Source organism: Ursus americanus, chromosome 25 (assembly GCF_024610735.1).
Source record: "Ursus americanus isolate L20-20 chromosome 25, mUrsAme1.1.p, whole genome shotgun sequence".
NCBI classification, from domain to species: domain Eukaryota; kingdom Metazoa; phylum Chordata; class Mammalia; order Carnivora; family Ursidae; genus Ursus; species Ursus americanus.
Window position 1 is genome coordinate 21,899,999 of NC_142151.1, and position 20,478 is coordinate 21,920,476.

Consider the following 20,478-nt stretch of genomic DNA (forward strand, 5'->3'; position numbering starts at 1 on the left):
CGCATAGGGTTTCTGTAAAGACTTTTAAAAGGGTTAATACAAAAACATTTATTAGGGACGCCTGGGAGGCTCAGTCAGTTAAGTGCCTGTCTTTGGCTCACGTCATGATCCCAGGGTCCTGGGATCAAGTTCCGCATCGGGCTCCTTGCTTAGCAGGGGCCTGCTTTTCCTACTGTCTGCAGCTCCACCTGCTTGTGTGCTCTCTCGCTCTCTATGACAAATAAATAGATAAAATATTTAAAATATATGTGTGTGTGTGTATATATATTTATATTACACTGCCTGGCATATAGTAACCATTCCGTAAACATTAGCAATTGTTATAGTGTGTGTGTACAAACACACACGCACAGCACATTTTACAAATTATTTACTTGTATAGCCACTGAAAATAAGCTCCATGATCATAGGAACTTAAGTGTGTTTTGTTCACTGCCTAAAACTGTGCCCTGGGATCTAGTGGGCATTCAGTAGTTGCTGAATGTGAACACCTACCTATCGAAGACAATGCAAGTGCCACAAGGATTACAGTAGCTGCACAACAGATGTTTGCTGACTGCAGGAGATGACGGATGGAAAGTGATTTCACACTACTGGCAGTACTACACTATGCAAAGGAGGCAAACAGGAGATTTAGGAATATTCCAGTTTATAAACTTTTTATTTAAAAAATAAAATTATAAACAAAATACAGAAAAATATTGACACCTGTGATAACAAGGAAATGACTTCTAATCTTTAGGGTAGATTGTTATCCTGAAAAAGCAAAATCATGAGTTTTATAAAGAAATTTTATTGTGCAAAGGAGGAATGTACTTTTTAAGGTTAATTTATAATAGGTATTTGGCATTGACAGAAAAAGTATTTCTATGTATACATTCAACACTTCGCAGCATATTTACATTCAAGTTACATTTCCAAATTCTATGCCAAATACAATCTAACTCACCATCAAAAATCCCTAAGATATAATTCTGTTTATTTGGTAGGAGTGCAGTATGATTCTATTAGAAATAATTTTATGCTCCTACTAGATCAGTTATACTTTAACTACTTCAACAAAATTCACTGACCTTTGCTTTCCAGTTGAAGCCAAGCCTCTTCTAGACAAATTATAATACTAACAAAATTTGGCCAGTTATAAAATTACATAGTTTTTTTCTCCCTCCTTACAGACATTATTAAAACTTTCAATGGAAGGACACTGGCTCTAATAAATTACTTTTTCTTTTACAGTAGTTAGGACATAGTATGGATACAAATTGCAGAATTTTAGCTTCTTTTTAAAAGATGCCTGAAGCACTCTTCCTTCGGTTGTTACCGAATTCCAAATTCAGTCGTTCTCAAAATAAAACACGTTAGGAAACCCACATAGGGTTCTCAAAACTTTTCTCCATTTTCTCACACATTCCTCAAATCAGATTTTTTATTCATTGACAATCTATAAATTTCTCGCTTAGTTTCTCTCAATTACACTAGGACAGCTACTATAATTTCTTGATAACCTTACCATTTTGTTTCAAAGTATGATTTTATTAAAGTCAACATAAATTACAAATAACTTTCATCTCTGCTACAGTTCTCTGAGAAATCTATCTGAACTGAGTGAGGAGTCAAGATTGCATGGGGCCTGACTACGATTGGCAAACAAAACATCAAGGTTTGAAAATTCTCATGCCTCCAAGAGATTCCAGACAAATCAAATCTACTCATAATGTACCAATTCTTTCTTAATTATCTCAAATTAAGTTCACTGTTAGAAGTCCAGTAAGATAATCAGAGACAAAACAATGGAGACAGATGAATTTCATTTAGTTGAGCTCTTTCTTTCTGATTTACTTCAGGTCGTAACTTCTCCTCCAGTACACGATGGCTGGCAGTTGGCAGTAGGCTGCTGAGTTGACACCACTTCTAATTCGGATTCACGAACAAAAACCACTGCATCACCACTTACATTTATAAGACACTGTGCCTATACAAACAACAGGAAATGTTCGATCACCAACTCAACAATCTGCTCATAATTTTCTGTTATTTTGGGGGCAGTGCTACACAGCTGAAAAAGCACAGGCTTTTAAGTCACTTGGAAAAGATAGACAATCCAACAGAAAAATGAACAAAGGGAAAAAAAAAGATGGCAACTCACAAGGAAACCCAAAAAAACCCCATTGATATAAATAAATTTTTTAAAGGAAATTTTAACAATTCTAAGTGAGCTATTATATGAACAACACTGATAAAAGAAATTAATTCTAAAATTAATCCTAAGCAACAATTCTTTGCCCCCACTAACAGAATTATTTATTAGGAATAATAATTGGGACACACTCTTCACCACTATGGCAATTAGAACTGGACAGATCATAGTCCAAACAAAAGGGTGTCTTTCACAGTAACTTAGGAGCAAAACTTCCAGAGGTATTTAAGAATACCCAGGATGTGAAAACAGCATCTGATCTATATATGACCATGGTTATTAATATATTTGTTAAAACATGTTTTAAGCATCTAGAATCAAAAAGTTCTGAAGAGCAATTCTCTTTGGTGGGGGATGGGGAGAGGGTGGGAGATGGGAAAGCCGTGGGGGAAATCCTTAGGTTCCCCCAAAAGAGGTTTTTAACTACTTCTCACCTGGTTTTTATTTGGATTCTCCATGAAGACACACTGCTTCATTATGTAGGAGACAACAGCATTCCCTCCTAATGCAGCAACATGAGCTCTCACCATTGCAAACACTTCAGCAATAAAAGCATGGAGAAAACCACTGACTCCTCCTTCCTAGAAAATAATATGCAAGAAAATCAAACTATATACATGAATGTATATAAAATGCCAAATAATATATATTAAAACATCATATGATCTTAACATAATGGATGATGATTTTAATTTCCCTCATAACAGGGATTTGTTGCATGAATGAACAAACAAACCTTTACTGAACACATGTCTGTGATGGGGATTAATATCCTTACTTTACAGATGATGAAACTAAAGTCCGAGAATGCGTCATATGCCCATGACTATGACCATATAGCTAGGAGAAAATGGCAGAGCAAGAATTCAAACTTTCTCCGACTTCAACTTCTCTATCAAACCATTCCTATCACTCACAGAAATTGATGGTAAATATAGACAATAAAACTTCTCTCCATATCTCCCATTCCGAAGCATGTTCCAGGTACACTTGCCTTTTTATCAGTTTCTCAAACCTATCAAGCATTTTCCTGCCTCAGGTTCATTGTACATGCTGTTCCTGAAGGCGCCTCACCCAATTTTCCACAAGGATAACTCTTACTCAGTTCCTCAGGTCCCTGTTAATATGTAACTTCCTCGGAGAAACCTTCCCTAACTATCAGATCTACATTAAGTATAGCCTCTGTTGTATTTCCTTATGTTACTTACCATCACTAGTAATTATACATTAGTTACATGATTAGCTCACCAGGCTCCATTCCGCTAGACTGTAAATTCTATCAGGTCAGAGACTGCCATCTGTTTTGCTCATAACTATATGCTAGCACCTAGCTCAACAAGTGCACACACTGAGCATTCCATACATATTTGTTAGGGAATGAAATCCAGTACTTTAGGGAATGAAATCCAGTAGTTCAGGGAATGTTTTCAGTGTTCAAAAATAAAACAGAAACCAAAGTCTAGCTGAGAGCCTAAAATGCTTTAGAACCTAAGCTTTCCATGAATTCTACTGGAGGTTATTTACAGTCTAGGAAGAAATTTCCAACTTTAAATTGGAAGTTAAGGGCAAAATTTAATGCACTGTTAGAAAAAACATTTGAACAGATCACACCTTACTGAAAAGCCAGAGGATCCTATATACAGATCCTACATATATAGATAGCTCTCTTTGTAATTAAGGAGTTGAGGTATTTTAGCCTACCTCCAAACTCAGTCATAGCTCAGTATGTTCAGTACATTTTTTTTCTTTTACTTGTATCTGTTTTTCTCCTGCCTTTCATTATTTATTTATTTATTTAAAGATTTTATTTATTTATTTGACAGAGATAGAGACAGCCAGCGAGAGAGGGAACACAAGCAGGGGGAATGGGAGAGGAAGAAGCAGGCTCCCAGCGGAGGAGCCTGATGCGGGGCTCGATCCCAGAACGTCGGGATCACACCCGGAGCCAAAGGCAGATGCTTAACAACTGAGCCACCCAGGCGCCTCTCCTCCTGCCTTTTAAATCTCAAAATTCTGATGGCAGAGTAACAAAGACTGCAGAGGGGTAATTCTTAAAAGATTACATAATTGAAAGCAAGTAACTTATCAAGCAATGAATAAATTTCGGATATTATGCCATCCAGTTAATATTACAAATCTCTGTTGAAGGGAAATCTACTATGAAGCAACATTTTGGGGTATGGCTGCTTAAGCCGTAGAGAAAACACTTAGGAAATAAAATTTTATGGACTAAAATAATGCAATATCCATGTACATATTAAGAGCAACTGGAAAGTTAATTCACCAATCTATACCAGCTTTTCACACCCAACTTTCTTTGTCAAATTTAAATGGGCTTAAAAGTGTCACCTATTTTAATTCTATATTAAAAAGGATTTTGAGAATATATTAAGATAGTGTCTTTTCCACCTCAACACAATCAGAATATGATTTAAAAACTAATTTATCATAAAGGAAACATCTATCTAATCAATCTGTCAGAAGTCATTCCTTCACTTACACAAAAATACCTATGTCTACTCTGCCAGCCATTGTGCCAGGTACAGGATGGTTAGCATGATATTAGAAAACGGTATGAGGGCTGGGGTGCCTGGGTGGCTCAGGGGGTTAAGTGTCCAACTCTTGATCTCAGCTCAGGTCTCGATCTCAGGGTCATGAGTTTAAGCCCCGTGTTGGGCTCCATGCCCAGCATGGAGCCTACTTTAAAAAAAAAATAAATAGTATGAGGGCTATTATTTCTAAGGAAGTGTGGAAACATTGATGGTGAGACAGTGGGAAAACAAGCATAGTTAAGTCATCTCTAAAATGCACACCCTTGAAAAACATACAAACTACTTAAGAGTTTACTGGGTTTCATATAAAAAATTTCCCTATTCATAATATTAATTTGCTCTAGCCTTATTTCATAATGAAAGACACAATGTAAATACAATTTTCTTCTTGAATTTAAATTTCTGTGTAATTAAAGATATAATAGGCTGTGATTCTTAAATTTGACCACATCAAAACACTGTAACTACTGTTACCCAGTGTGAGGTAAGAATTTGAATAAATGGTATTCTCATGTACTTTTGGAGAGGTGGGAATAAAATGGGCCGCATTCTTTTTCAGGGGGCAGAAAAAATGATAAACTATCCCCATAGACATCTACTTATAATATAGTCCCCTATGATTTCTAACTGTAAATCCTTAAAAACTGTATTTAAATATATCTCAGACAAATAACTACTTGAGAAAAGTAAGCTTTTCTTTCAGGCTGTTTTAAATCTCTAATCAAACATGGATCAATTTACTTGTTTTATTTATCATATGAGAAGGATCTGGGATTTCTAATAATAAATGAAATTAAATCCAACATAACTCTTGTGATAATACTAGGTGCTATATGAAATTTGGTAAGTTTTATCTAGAATCAATCCATACAGAAAAAAAAACAAAAACAAAAAAGGTGTGTGTATGTGCACACGTTTGAGTACTTTGGCAAAAAATAACAATCTGAAATTTGTTCGGTTTTGTTACTAATGTCATCAATCAGAAAATTCATAAAAACAGTGTTATAAAATTACCTCACGAAGAGAAGTGGTTTCCCGAATAAAAAACATGTTAATTATCCCAAGATATTTAGTTATTTTTGCTCCAGGAATGAAAGAAAGAGGTGTCATCTTAACAACCCCAACTGTAGAACTTGCACAAGGTGGAGTTGCACGGTTCCGGAAATTTCCTTCACCCATAGGACTTGCTTTTTCAACCGTCACAGCTAAATTTGGAGAAAGAAGAAAAAACATCAAGATCAGGTGTTGGTAACTCAATTATTCCCTATGGTTTCCAAATAAGTGGTGACAACATTCAGCTGTCTGTGAGGCTAAGCCATGTCATGAAAGTAAAGAAATTATCATGCACTGCATGCAATTAAAAAGAGAAAGAAAAACTTAAGAGGAAATGCTGGAATGGAATTCTTTTGGAAGAAAAATGGCATTCCTGCAAAAGAAAATGTTGATGCGGTGTAGCTACACATACAATGATCGTTATAAAGTGAAGAAAAAGAAAAAGCAGTAGAGCATTAAAAATTATCTGCTGTAGGAACAAATTATTTCAAAGAGAGTGTGAAAGTTGTTATATTTCCCAGTGCAGTTTTTTCCATCTTTTTCAGACGACTTCATCATTGTCAACTTGTAGATAAACCTTATGTTAACTAGTTGTGACAGGTTTCTTTTCTGAACCTTTTTGATCAAACTCATAATTTTAAAAACTTAACAAATGACCTTGGCTGTCTAAAAGCTGATTGTTTATAAAGGAACATAAATAATAGCTACCGCTTAACAAGTAACTACCATAAGCCAAACATATATATAATCCTTACAACAACCCAGCAACATAGGTATTATTATCCCCATTTTACACAGGAGGAAACTGAGGCTCAGAGAAGTTAAATAACTTGTCCAAGGTCACACAGCTATTAAAATGACACTTCTAGGATCCCAAACCAGATCTGGCTGGTTCCACATCCTGTGATCTTTCCTCTAAAACATCGTTTCCTCCTTTTTAATGTAAATTCTTTCACTCAAATACATTTACCTCAAAGTCTACCAAAACACATGGCGTATAAAGAACACGTAAGTAATGATGCTGATTATAGCAGTGAGATAAGAGTTAACTACTTTCTATTCAGAAATACCTCATTCTTTTAGCCCTCTGGATATCACTCTTAGTAAAGTAACAGATGCCATCTACTACATAGTAGCTTGGGTCCTGGAAGAGTATCTCTTCAATAAGAGAGCTCATAATTTCCTTCAATTAGAAGGATAAAATATCTATTTATACGCTTTTAAGAATACCTTCACAAAAAGTAAAATTTTAAAAACACAATTATACCGTTAAAATGAACAAATCTAAAGGCCCTTCAATAACTTTTGCTAAGTGACCATTAGAGTCTGCAGCTTTCACACTCCAACACATGATTGATTGGCAATGTTATTACTGGGTAGTAAGGGCTAGCCTTCACCACTGGGAAATCAGGGATATGCTTCTCAGATCATAATGTGGTAGAAACATCCGCCTACTTGTCTTAATTGATCCGCGCCTTATGGTCTGAGCTTTCAGTTTAATGAGCTCTATCCAGCTGCTGCATCTGTCTGCAAAGGAACTGTAATCAACTGACGTTGCTGAAAACACAGACAGAAAACAAAAGAAAAAACAAAGAAAAAATATGGATGACGTCTCTTACTCGTCATAACACTCCTTCCGATGATGTAATTTAACTGTAACTTAGAAAAAGAATGGTCCTTTTCAAATCAAATATGAGAGAGAGCAAAGAGTCAAGCTTTAGACACTGATTTGTCCAAAACCAAGTTCTCAGTTGGCTGGCTGAGCGTTTTTGGTGATGTCACAGTTGTGTGGTCGCTTAGGGGAAATGGAAGCAAGGTCTAACAGAAATATCAGTGAAAGGACCATATACTGCTTTTTAACTAACTTTATTTCTCATTCTTTTTACTTTACAGTGTTTTAACTATCTATATTTTAGGACTTTAATTCACAATTCAAACTTGTAAATAGTTCCCTTCCCTATTTTGATCCTAAAATCAAAAAAATGAGAATCAAAAGCTGAAGAATACATTTTAAAAAATCACTAGTTGACTTATCTTTTATTAAGACACATTCTTTCTACCATCAGTAACAGGAAAGCCAAAGGATCACTTTGGTCAATATTCTGTTTTCACATCTGATTTTGGCAACAAAGCTTCTGATGCCATTTGAGTGGAAAGGCAGGTGGGAGTCTAACAAGTTCTCCTTTTTAAAAAAAAAAAACAGCTTTTAGTACTACTGAGCTAAAAAATAATGTTAAAGAGCTAAGATCTTATTTTTAGAAACAGGGAAACTATTAAAATGCTAAAAATGTAAATATTAGTTTAATTAATATTTTAAAAGACACATTCTAACTACAATAAAGCCACGTTTTGGTGTCTATTCCACTGTCCAGTGCATTTCTCCAATGTCTGTATGTTTATGCACCACCACACTAGAATTTCGCACCTTTGGTGACTATTTGCTTAATTAGACAAACTCACCTCTCTGTGCAGCTGGTATACCTGAGTTAGAACTTGCACTCTCCAGGTGTTCTAATAAGACAATATGAACAACATTAGCTTGAATGCTAAGTACAAGCCAGTATCTCTTCTTTGCTGTTTGTCAATACCTCTATAAGCCAGATGAATACGAGGATATCTTTATGGCTTCATTATAAAAGCAAACCAAATAGAAGTATTTAGGTTTAAATGCAGTTTCTATTGATAAATGAAAACTAGCTCAGTTAATAAATACCATGCCAAGGAAGACTACTTGTTACTGTAACACAAGGAGAGTTTCAGAAACATTATAGACATGAGAAAATATAAACATAGTAACAAATGTTAGTAGGATGAAAGCAGGGTGAGAAAACAGCAGAGAAAAGCATCAGTGTACTAGGAAGAAAATCTGAAATGAAACATGGAAGGGAAATGTTTGTGTGGGGGGTGGGGGGAAGAGCCAGTAAGATTAAAAAATTACAGACCAGGAAATGACCTATGTCTCACAGATAAACACCACCTGCTTGCTTACTAGCCATAACCCTCTCCCTCGCCAACCCCCCTTCATTCAAGGACTACCCTATCAACAGCTCCCTCTGGTGGCATCCAGACGTCATAGAACTAAAAAGTGACTGCTCTCCGCAGATAGAGCTAGATCCCAAACTGGAATCACTCCCTTTTCAGTAATCTTATAAAAGGAGCATCCAGAATTTTCCTTAGTATTTTGTATTTTTATTATTGCTATTTAAAGTAGTATACAAATTTAAACAACCCTATTAAAAAAACTTCATAATCTATTTCTAAAGTTCAGACTCTACCTACATTAGCATATTGGAATTTTTGTTTCAAGGAATTTTATAACTGAAAGAATAGCGTTGCCAAGTTAGAAATAACTCATAAAAAACACTGAGAATAATTTCAGCCATCCAGTTTTTTGAAAAATTTATAAATTAAGTAAATACATTTTTTTTAAAGATTTTATTTATTTATTTAACAGAGATAGCCAGTGAGAGAGGGAACACAAGCAGGGGGAGTGGGAGAGGAAGAAGCAGACTCATAGTGGAGGAGCCTGATGTGGGGCTCGATCCCATGACGCCGGGATCACGCCCTGAGCCGAAGGCAGGCGCTTAACCGCTGTGCCACCCAGGCGCCCCAGTAAATATATATTTTTATCTCTGCTTAATATGTTAATCTTTTGGTAATCTTAAATTAATAAAAGTTATACCTTTTAAAAATAAGATTTGTACAGGTTTCTGCTAATTGGGAGCAATGGGAGTATCTCTCATACTCCTTCCTCTTCCCATTTTTATAAAGCAAGTAACCACGAGCTAATACTGGAAAGTGTATAGTGACTGACATTCCTCTTGTAATACAGAGCCATTGAATAAAAGGGATCACTAGGTACGGTCCATAAAATGACTGTGAGGGTACCATGCTGTGGATGTGCCCTGGTCATCATGCCCTCAGACTGAAGATCTAGGCAAGAAAACATCCTCCCTGATCCAGGATCCTGAGGAGCTTTGGAAGCCCAGAAGGAGATGGAACCGACAGGAAGGAGACCAAAACAGAACTCACATTCAGAAGCTTACCCCATCTCTAGGGACAGCTAGTTCAGTACTGAAAAAGGCTATAGTGCAGAAGCTGGGACAGCAAATGCCTACCCCAAGCTTACATATGCTGGGAGAGGCCCAGGGCTCAGCTATGTCCTGTGCAGCACAGATTTGGGGAGTACAGACTTACAGAAAATATAACCAGCATTAGGAATTCTGTGCAAGTTTTTAAAATGAGGGAACAGGAGGCAAAAGCTAAAAAAAAAAAAGTGAAAGTTACTAAAATGAAATTATCTTCTATATTTCAGTATTATCTGGGTAATATGAAACTCCCCAGTAGCAACTGTATATAATTTAATGACAAATGTCCACAAATAGAGTTTAAACATGTAGAAAGTACCTGTTCTCATCTCTAAATACCAAGTGAAAAAATAATAATAAAGGTACACAATGATCTGTAAAATACTTGGTTAAAAAAATTAAAAAAAAAGAATATCTTTGCAAAGCAGACAATAAAGCTGGTTAAGGGTAGTTGCCTCTTGGAAGGAGAAATGAATGGAGAAGGAAGCTTGATTTCGGACTACATGATTTTTTGGTAAGAGTTGAATTTTTCACCATGTACATTAATTACTTTTCCCAAAAAATTTTACAAATGTAAAGGTGGAGAAGGGGCAGGGGGAAGCAAGGGAAAAATGTCTTTTTCCCTGCCTCAACATATGAATGTATTTGAATTAAAATCTGGAAAAAAAGTTTTTAAATTGTAGATATTAAGGGAGAAGTTAAAATAAAACAGACAATTTTTTATCTCACTTAAGGAGAGCAGGTTCATCCAACATGTTTGCTAGGATCTTAATTTTTCTCTGAGAAAAGGCCCAAGATGAGATGGTCCTGGGAACAGATGAACGTCGGCACCTCAAACGTCTGAACACCTCAGGTATCTAATGACCTCAGAGTCTCAGTCACTCTGCTCTTCCAATTAGTTTGGCTTCCAAGAAAATAGGCTTCTCAAAAGAGAAGGTACTACAGGTATTAGCTGTCTGGCTCATCGGTAAACTAGTAATTATGGTGAAAAAGAAATAAACCCATATGCAATCTCTAACTCAATACTTTAAAAAAAAGACAACATATTTCATATTCAGGATTAGAAATCTTATTAAAATCTGTTGGGCTTTGTTGAGGAGCTAATGCCCATTGTCAGCCACATCTATGTAGAGGAGTTTGAGACAAACACTTCTTATGTTCGGCTCCCCCCATTCTTGCTGCAGAAACAAAGTCTCAATCTAGCCACACAGCAGCCCACTTCTCTTACAATTTCCTTCCCGTTGGATATAAGAAAATTATTATTTTACTTCATTAAAAAGTCACCAGTAAGTGATAACCCTATTATCCACAAATGAGCAACCCTAGAAAGTCAGCAAGGCAAACAGAATGTAAGATTTTATTATTCTCTTAGTACACGCTAACAATATTTAACAAGCCCTATCAGTGGGGAGGGGGACTAACCTAAGTTAAAAGCAGTTGAGTGGAAATGAACATACTGATGACCAACAGAAAACAATGTGGAAAGGATTCTTCCTCAATTATACATGCTCCAGTGCTTCTGAAGTTTGAGACTTCTCCATTCTCCTAAATAGTCATAACCAATGACAAAGCTACCAGCTGGCTCTGATAAAGCTCTACACTGATCACTAACTCTTCTGACAACTTGTTCACGTTTATCATTAGAATTTACAGATCATCTTTGCTCCGAATAATTAAAAAATATCTGATATAATCTTCTCTGAGCATCTTAAGAAAATTACTAAAACTAAAAAAAGTTCCTGAAATTTCTGAAGATTCTCTGGCAGATTAAAATATATGCAATCTGGGGTGCTTGGCTGGCTCAGTGGCTAGAGCATACAACTCTTTTCTTTTTTTTTTTTTTAAAGATTTTATTTATTCGACAGAGATAGAGACAGCCAGCGAGAGAGGGAACACAAGCAGGGGGAGTGGGAGAGGAAGAAGCAGGCTCATAGCGGAAGAGCCTGATGTGGGGCTCGATCCCAGAACGCCAGGATCACGCCCTGAGCCGAAGGCAGACGCTTAACCGCTGTGCCACCCAGGCGCCCCTAGAGCATACAACTCTTAATATCGGGGTTGTGAGCTCAAGCCCCACGATACGCACGGAGCCTACTTAAGAGAAAATATATGCAATCTGAAGTCTTTAAAAATGTATGCTTTATTTAGCTACTTAAACATTCTTGGTGGGGGGCACTTGGGTGGGGGTGGCTTGGTCGGTTAAGCACCTGCCTTCTGCTTGGGTTGTGATCTCAGGGGTCCTGGGATCCAGCCCCGAGCCGGGCTTTCTGCTCAGGGGGGAGTCTGCTTCTCTCTCCCTCTGCCCCCTGCTCTTCTCTCTCCCTCTGTCCCCTGCTCGTGCTCTCTCTCGCTTTTTCTATCTCAAATAAAATCTTTAAAAAAAAAATAAAGTAAAATAAAATGTTTTTAATAAAAAATAAACAGGGGTGCCTGGGTGGCTCAGTGGGTTAATCATCTGCCTTCGGCTTAGGTCTTGATCCCGGGGTACTGGGATCAAGCCCCATGTCTGGCTCCCTACTCACTGGGGAGTCTGCTTCTCCCTCTGCCCCTCCCCCCATTCACGCTCTCTCTTTAATAAATAAAATCTTTAAAAAAATAAACATTCTTGGGTTTTTTATTTTAAACTTTCTAAAAGGATTTTATTTATTTATTTGAGAGAGAGTGAGCGCGCATGGGAGGAAAGGGGGAGGGAGAGGGAAAGAATCTCAAATCAGACTCCTCACTGAGCGTGGAGCCCAATATGGGGCTCAATCCCAGGACCCTGAGATCATGACCTGAGCCAAAACCAAGAGTCAGATGCTTAACCGACTGAGGCACCCAGGTCCCTAAACATTCTCTAAGTTATTATGATCAAAATTTGGTTTTATGTCTCTTTCGGCATTTCCGTCAATCTATAATGCACTGATTAGCTATGTCCTGTAACTAAAAAATCTGGCTTAATGACGGAGCTAAACAAATTATGTATATAAACACTCTGCATAAACCTTGCCCATAATGGTATTCAAATATTGGTGGATGATAATGAAATTGCCATATTATAGCAAAAAATTACTAAAGCATAGAGAAAAATATAAATAGCTTCAATTTGGATAGTTCACTAAAGGAAAATACTCAACTACTATCACAATACATACATCAGATGACAAACACAATTAGATTCTCTATTTGGGTCATTAAAGCTTCCAACTAAAGGTGTACAAAAGCCTAAACCACTTTCCTTCAATCCCCATCTTCTGTTTTCCTACCTCTGTTTCCAGGGATCCACTTCTCCCCTCCCTCCCACCCTTCAGATCTCTTCCAAATAACACCTATTTTCATTAGTAACCCAATTCAACTTTCTTTGCTTCTTCCTCAGACTCTGGATTTCACTGAACTCAAGCTGCCTTGAAGAAGTGAAGATTCCTTATCCCTACTTCTCCATCGATTCTCTCTTTCCTTCCTTCCTTCCCATGTCTGGGATAAGTTTCTCATACATTTTCTAGTGTTTACTTTCTACTTTCCCTTCAATCTCCTTCCCCTCAGCATCTCTCTCCTTTCAGGACTTCCCACTAACTGCTGGGGCCATCAATAACATGGAGAACTTCAGCATTTTTTATTTTTGCTACCATTTGGTCATAATGATAAAATACATTTTAAAAAGAGACAGAAAGCAGACATGCAATGAGTTGTTAATACACAAAGATTTTTAGTTAGTGCAAAGAACTGTATAATAGTTGTAGGAATTTAGAACCACTCATTGGCAGGATAAAATAAAAGTTAACTTTTGTAGTTTTTATAGGTTTGTATTTCTAATCACTAGTTTTAAAAAAATGTAAGGCAAGTCATTAAATTTAAAAAATTAAACTACCTTTTAGAATCAAATTTGGCTTAACAAAAAATAACCCTTTTAGCCTCAATAAAAATAAAGATAAAAAAACTTCAAATGTGAATACCTAATTACGGAGTACAGTGTATTGAGGGTTTTATTTTTATACTGAAATCCAGAATTTTACCTATGCTTGTCATGTTAATTGGTAGCTGCTTAATGAAAAGAGTACTCCTGCCAGCCTATAGCTTATGCCATTGAACAAGAGGCTATCACCCCAGCATAAGGCAAAATGAAAGGAGGAACAAGGTAGGTATAAAAAACTTTTCTTCCATACAGTTTCGTTCAACAGTATATAAAAACTGAACTGTCTTATTAATTGCATCTTTTTAAAGGCTTAAACTCTCAGAATTTTAATGAAAACTATTATCCTATTATAGATTAAACTTATAAAGTACTTGAGATATATTTATAGTGGCACAGGATTCACACATATTTATGTAAGATCTTAAGTCCCACAGTATGGTATCTAAGATATTGAGATTTAGGTCTTTAGACTGTATCAAACATAATAAGCTAGCCATTTATAAAAACTACATGAATAAAAGTTTTGAGATCAACTACAGTCTGTACAACAAATCTTATTTTTTACTTTTCGCCCAGATTACTGTCACTCAGATTCTCCATTTTTACTGTATTTGTTCTATCCCTTTATAACATTTTTAAAGTCGCTTAAAACCATTTCAGAGTAAAGGAGTAAATATTCAGAAAACTAAAGTATAGATATTGATGAGGAAAAAACATCATGGAGTGGTAGAAAATGTTATACCACTCTTTTTCTCATAATACAGCCTCATATAAGTAATTTACATCGATGCCAATCATCTATGTTCCTCATAGTAGTCATCAAGAATTCTGATGACCTTCACATGATTAATTTCCTGGAAGAAATTACTCAGGCTCAGCACCTTTTAATATTTCAAATCAAAAAAATCAAATATTTAGAGCAAGGTAACAGAATCAACTGTAAATTTGAGACATACATCAAACCATTTTATTACCTTGAGAAATAAAACTTAAATATAACAAAAGATGAAAGGAAAAAATTGAACATGGATGGACAATTCAGGCCCAGGCTTACTCTACACAGTGAATTAGGATACATGCAATCGAAACATCTTTTCTTCACATAATATTCACTCATTTTCAGTAACATAAAAAGATAATTATCAGAAAGGTTTATCTACAAGTTAAAAGATGGAAGTATTAATAAATATACTGTGCATAGCTCTTGAAACTACTCTGTCAACATAAAAGAAAAAATTTTAATAAATCACCATATTTGAAATAAGAACATGAAAAATAAATTATGATTCAAAGTTTTCAGAATTAAAAAAAAAAGGAAAAAAGCTCAGTTTAGCTAACTGACCTAACAAAACTATAAAACTATATATTTATTTACTTATTAATATTAGTAGTTAACTTTCAAGCCTCTTGTGGTTGCATATAAGAAAGTAGAGAAATTTTTTGAGCACTTATTCCTAGCACTCTTACCTTCCTCTCTTGCCTGTTACTTCTAAATTGCTAAGCTTAACTTCTGCCACGTATTTCTAATTCTCTATTTAAAACCTTTCACATTACAGTGCTCAATTACTGCATTCATGTATTACACTCCATTACATTTTCCAGACCTTTTCAAAACCCGTCCTATCCGCAAATCCTCCAAAATACTTTGTGATAACTTTTTCAAGTATATTTAGTATAGCCCATGTCCTCCTGAAAAGACTTGAGAAAGTAAAGACAGTAAATAAGCATGCAATATAAACTACAATTTACACAACTATTTATAAAAAGGTACAGGTAAACTATTTAGTGTTTACTGACGATTTTAAATGTAATATTCAAGGAAAAGCACACGGGTTTTGCAGTTAAGTACTTAGTATAACAAGTTTTATATATATATTAGTATTAGATGTAATGCTATTGAACAGTATGAAAATGATGATGATGGCAGCGTGATCTGATTCAGTGGTTTTCAAACTTTTTGTGAGACTCACTTACAACAAAATCATGTATAGAAAGTCAATAAATAAAAGCATACTGAATCAAAGCTCCTCTAGTTCACAGGTAGGGGGTCCAGAAACCTATCCCCTCACTCCTCCACTCTCCCCTCAGCTCCCTTCCCACCCTGTCTTTTAGAAGGCCATGAGGGACCTCTGAAGAAACTCCATGGTTTGGAGAAGCAGAGTTTAAAAGTTACTGGTTTAACAGATTTGAAGCTATTTAGAAATTTTTAATGTAACTTAAACACTAGCTTTTGATTTTGATTAATTGGCTTTTGATTTGTTTTTAATAATAGAAACATGTTAATTATTGAAGAACCATAAACCACAGAAACACAAGGAATCAGAGAATTTTAAAGGGTAGAGAGAATCTTAACCTTTTCACATTTTACAGATGAGGAACTGAGGCCTAATGGGTAATTAGAGGTTAATCGGCCCAAGTTCTCACACCAGCAGTAGCGGAACTGAGAAGAGATATAGAAGTCACCTACTTGATTACTCTATGGCCCCTCTTTACACTACAAAATAAATTGCAATATTTTAAGTACTGTTCAGATAGGACTTATTCTACTCAAATTCTTCTTTTGTTGTTCTTCAGTTCAGAGTATCATTTGTACAAAATAGACTAATGACCCCACTAAGCACTAATTCTAATTACCTCTGAAAACATTTTGAAAGCTAATGCAGAAACTGCAAGGTATCAATATAGATATGACAAATTTACAGAATTTAAATCCAATCTTCTGCAGAAATCAGTAATGATTAACAAGGTAAAACTGAACTATTAGGGACCTGATCTCCATAAATATATATACCTATAGATTAGCAATTGATCAAATCTTTTTTGTTGTTGTTGAGTAGATTTTTGGTTTTGGTTTCCCCACCATATCCCACCCCTTCATTGCAGGGTAAGGATAAACGAAATGATACCTAAAAGTGATTTGGAATTAACCCTGTGTTAAATACAAGTTTCTGATTGAAGTAGGTGTTTTTTAAAAAAATTCTGTCTAGTCAGTTTTTTTTTTTTTTTTAAAGATTTTATTTATTTATGTGACAGAGAGACAGCCAGTGAGAGAGGAAACACAGCAGGGGGAGTGGGAGAGGAAGAAACAGGCTCCCAGTGGAGGAGCCCTATGTGGGACTCGATCCCGGAACGCCAGGATCACGCCCTGAGCTGAAGGCAGACGCTTAACGACTGTGCTACCCAGGCGCCCCTGTCTAGTCAGTTCTAAGGAAGATTCTTCACAGTTCTTTTTGTTCTGGAAGCTATATTTAATTTATAAATCTGAACTCAAATTATCTTTGGACTTGATTTTTTCCTCTCTGTTCTTTCAAGGAGTTCGACTACGCTAAAATTCTCTATGGAGTTCTAAATTAGAATTTTAATTTAGATAAAAAAAGAAAGAGGACCACAATTACCATGTTAGAAAGTTCAGCATCTGAAAGTAGCTTATCTTTTCACCGTCAAAATATGAGACAAGATTTACATACATAAACAGGCCCTGCACTGATTCAGTGAGGACTATTGACTTATATGCAATGTGAATATAAAACTATTCTGTATCATAACTAATTTGGTATCAGATAAACTGAAAAGTACAAATCACAAAAAATTTCTCTTATATTATAAAACACAAAAATTAGAGAAGTCAATTTGGTTTGAAATAAAAAATGCATCATTTCTCAGAATAAAAAAAGTATGAAAAAGCACAAACTACATGTATTATACACGTAATGCTACGAAATAAGGTATAGTACTTCTGAAAATTCTTATAATGAAAATTGCCCTGAAATCAGAAGAGAAATAGAAAATACCATCTCCCATTTTTCTCCAAAGACTGTACAGATCTAAGTAGGTTTATTGCTATTAAGTTAACAGACTATCACTTTGCATTTGAAAATATGGCAGTATCTTTTAAGTACGTAACAATGTTCCTCAGTAATAACCAAGACACTCAAAAGACAGCTCATCCCTTTCTCACTTGTACTACCCCCAACCCAAACCTCTCTCCACATTTCTTCGGAAGAAAATCAGTATTTTGTTGTCTATAAAAATCTAAAATTTTTTGTAAAATTTCGATTGTGGCTGGAAAAAACCTTACCAGATATAAATATCATGTGTGAATAGTTACTTTGGGAAATCCAGATCTCTGAAAATAAAACTTTAATACATTTGAAGTATAAGAATGAAACAACACATAAAACATTACCTTAATAATTTATGATGAGATTACTTGAGAAATTAAAATAAGAGGAATATTACTCTCTCCCCTGTATGAATATGAAGAAACAGACAATGAGGGAATGAAGAATAAATCTTCATCTCAAGATTAAGTAAGACTGCCTACAATGAAGAAGTAAAAGGAACTAGAAACTAGGATTTGTGTTTGCATTTCCCTCACTTAACCAACCTTTGGCCGGTGGAAAAGGATGAGAAGGAAGTGAATCTGAACAGAGCTCCAGTGGAAACTGCAGAAGTTCTTCGTTATCTGTAGAGGCTTGAGAAGCAAGAAAAACACTAGTTATTTAGTAATGATCTAGTATTAATTTTTTTAATTAAGAATCTGGGATAAAATATATATTTCCCCCAATCTAATTTATTCTGGTTATTTTCTTCTTGGTTTCTCCCATGGAGATCCTTCCTTCACCTGCACGATGTTGAGAGATGCTATCTTCCCTGCTAGGACTATTGTGAGTCTTTGAAAAAATACTAAGTATAAATCTCTTATCACAATGCCTTCTAAATAAAAACTCAACAGCAACTATTATTATCCTATTCTTTGTACCATACTGGTTCTATGATACTTAAATGAGCTATTTCTATGATAAATATCTGAACACAATTGTTTAATACATCTCTACTTGACATTAATTCAATGCTTTACATGTAGAATGTAATCAACTATAAAAATTTTAGACTAATCGTGAATATTTTATTTAACTGGTAAGTCCTTAAATTTTAGAAAGCATATGACTTCCCTCTCCTTTTTTTCAGAACACATAGCAGTTTTTAACAATTTGAGTTTCTTTGTAATATATTAAGACTGGTACTTCCTAGATTTTATTGGATAAAGGACAACTCTGAGGACCTTTCCTAAGAAAAATACATGATGCTTACCACTACCTCAGTATGTTCTCAGATGCCTTGAGAACCTCCCTAGAGATCCTAGGATAGAAACCTCTAAATTACTGCAGAATATGCTATAACCTAAGTCTAAAAAACAGCAGCATTTTCTATGTAAATAAACGCCAGTCAACTACCTATTTATGTGTGAAAAATACCAAGTCAACCACATTCTTATCCACAAAGTTATCTTGATAAACAGAAAAAGTAACAGTATCTCTTCTTCAAGAAACAAGTCATTTATTTAATCTACCTTTTTCACTGAACTATAACTGTAGACAAACATGAACTATGCTCCCATCCATCACAGGTTTACCTCTTTGCAATGACTTTTCAACATGTGTTTTTGTGGTCTGTAAAGCCTGATTTTTGTCAAAAGTTATTGCAACTGCTGTGACTGTAACCTAGAATTACAGAAACAATATGATTAGCAAAATAATCATTGCCAAAATACGTTTCTCACAAATCTTCTTCAGTACAATGGAACAATTTATACTAACTGGCTCATCTGCTTGTGCTGGTTAAGCTTCTCAACCAGAATTACAGATAACCTCAGATAGTTAGACTACAACTGAGTCTGACATATATACCTAAGCCTCGCTATTCCACAAAGAGCTCAAGTACCTTCTCTAAAATACGGGGACTGAAGAAATCCCAGATAAGTACATGTCCTATTGTATATGTGCTAGAAATGTGACTCTACCTTCGAATAATGCAGAGTTGAGAAAAATAAAACAAGTGGTCTGATTCATTCTAGTATGTTTGTTTAAAAATATTTTGAAGGAAAATCCTTTATATTTATTTAATTATGGCAGATTTATAATATTAAAACAGATCAGATAAAAGCTAGAAATCTTCTTTAGTAATAAACCGAATCTTAATTACCTGTATTAATTCATCTTCAGGCAGAGATACTGTAAAATTTACATGGCAAAGGCAGCAAGGGATCATAGACCGCAGTTTAAAATACAGGCTCTACATAACAGAAAATATTAGTAATATCACTTCTTTTAATTAAAAAAAATTTTTTAACTGATTTTTTCACTGCACATTATATCATGGCAAAAGAAAAGTTAAAAGTAAAACAAAGCTGGTTGATTTCTATTTCATGTATTCTTACATTATTTTAAATATTTAAGCAAACAATAAGATTTAAACATATTTATCAATAAGTCATAAGAATATAAGAAAAACTTTTTTAAATTATACACATATGCAATAGATTTCAATGAAGCTTAAAATTATGAAATAACTTAAAATATATTTCTTTAATAGTGTGGCATATTAAGATGGAGAGGACAGCTTTAGCATTTTACCAGATGAGTTAAGATTAATATAATTTGTAAATAAATATCATTCAGCCCACAACCGTGTAAAATATTCCAGATAATATACACACTTTTCTTTTTTAATTTCATAATTCTTAGGAGTTTAAACTAAAATATAGTTAGTCAAAAGGTTCCTACCTTGAGCAAATTTTCACAGAGATCATTAAAGTTCTTATTAAGGGCTTGATTAGTCAGGTTAAGGCTGCTTAATCGGATTACTCTTACTGATGTGAACATCTAAATATGGGGAGATATAATAGCATGTCATTTT

At 35.1% G+C, this 20,478-nt stretch overlaps 1 protein-coding gene across 18 annotated transcripts in view; it reads right to left on the minus strand.

Moving 5' to 3' along the window:
* Positions 1-642: 642 nt before the first annotated feature.
* C2CD5 (C2 calcium dependent domain containing 5) overlaps positions 643-20,478 on the minus strand; it is a 94,002-nt gene continuing 74,166 nt past the window's right edge. For 5 of the 18 annotated variants that reach the window (XM_087855687.1, XM_045811916.2, XM_045811915.2 and 2 more), the window contains 9 exons: positions 20,346-20,444; positions 19,765-19,854; positions 19,196-19,283; positions 18,167-18,253; positions 8,263-8,313; positions 7,258-7,359; positions 5,764-5,954; positions 2,632-2,778; positions 643-1,972 (listed from right to left, as the gene is read on the minus strand). In XM_087855687.1, the coding sequence (XP_087711813.1) occupies positions 1,841-1,972; positions 2,632-2,778; positions 5,764-5,954; positions 7,258-7,359; positions 8,263-8,313; positions 18,167-18,253; positions 19,196-19,283; positions 19,765-19,854; positions 20,346-20,444 (987 nt within the window). In that variant the 3' untranslated portion in view covers positions 643-1,840. Of the gene's footprint in view, positions 1,973-2,631; positions 2,779-5,763; positions 5,955-7,257; positions 7,360-8,262; positions 8,314-16,770; positions 18,027-18,166; positions 18,254-19,195; positions 19,284-19,764; positions 19,855-20,345; positions 20,445-20,478 lie in introns of those variants that run through there. The other 13 variants (XM_045811917.2, XM_045811909.2, XM_045811906.2 and 10 more) reach the window with 5 other exon arrangements.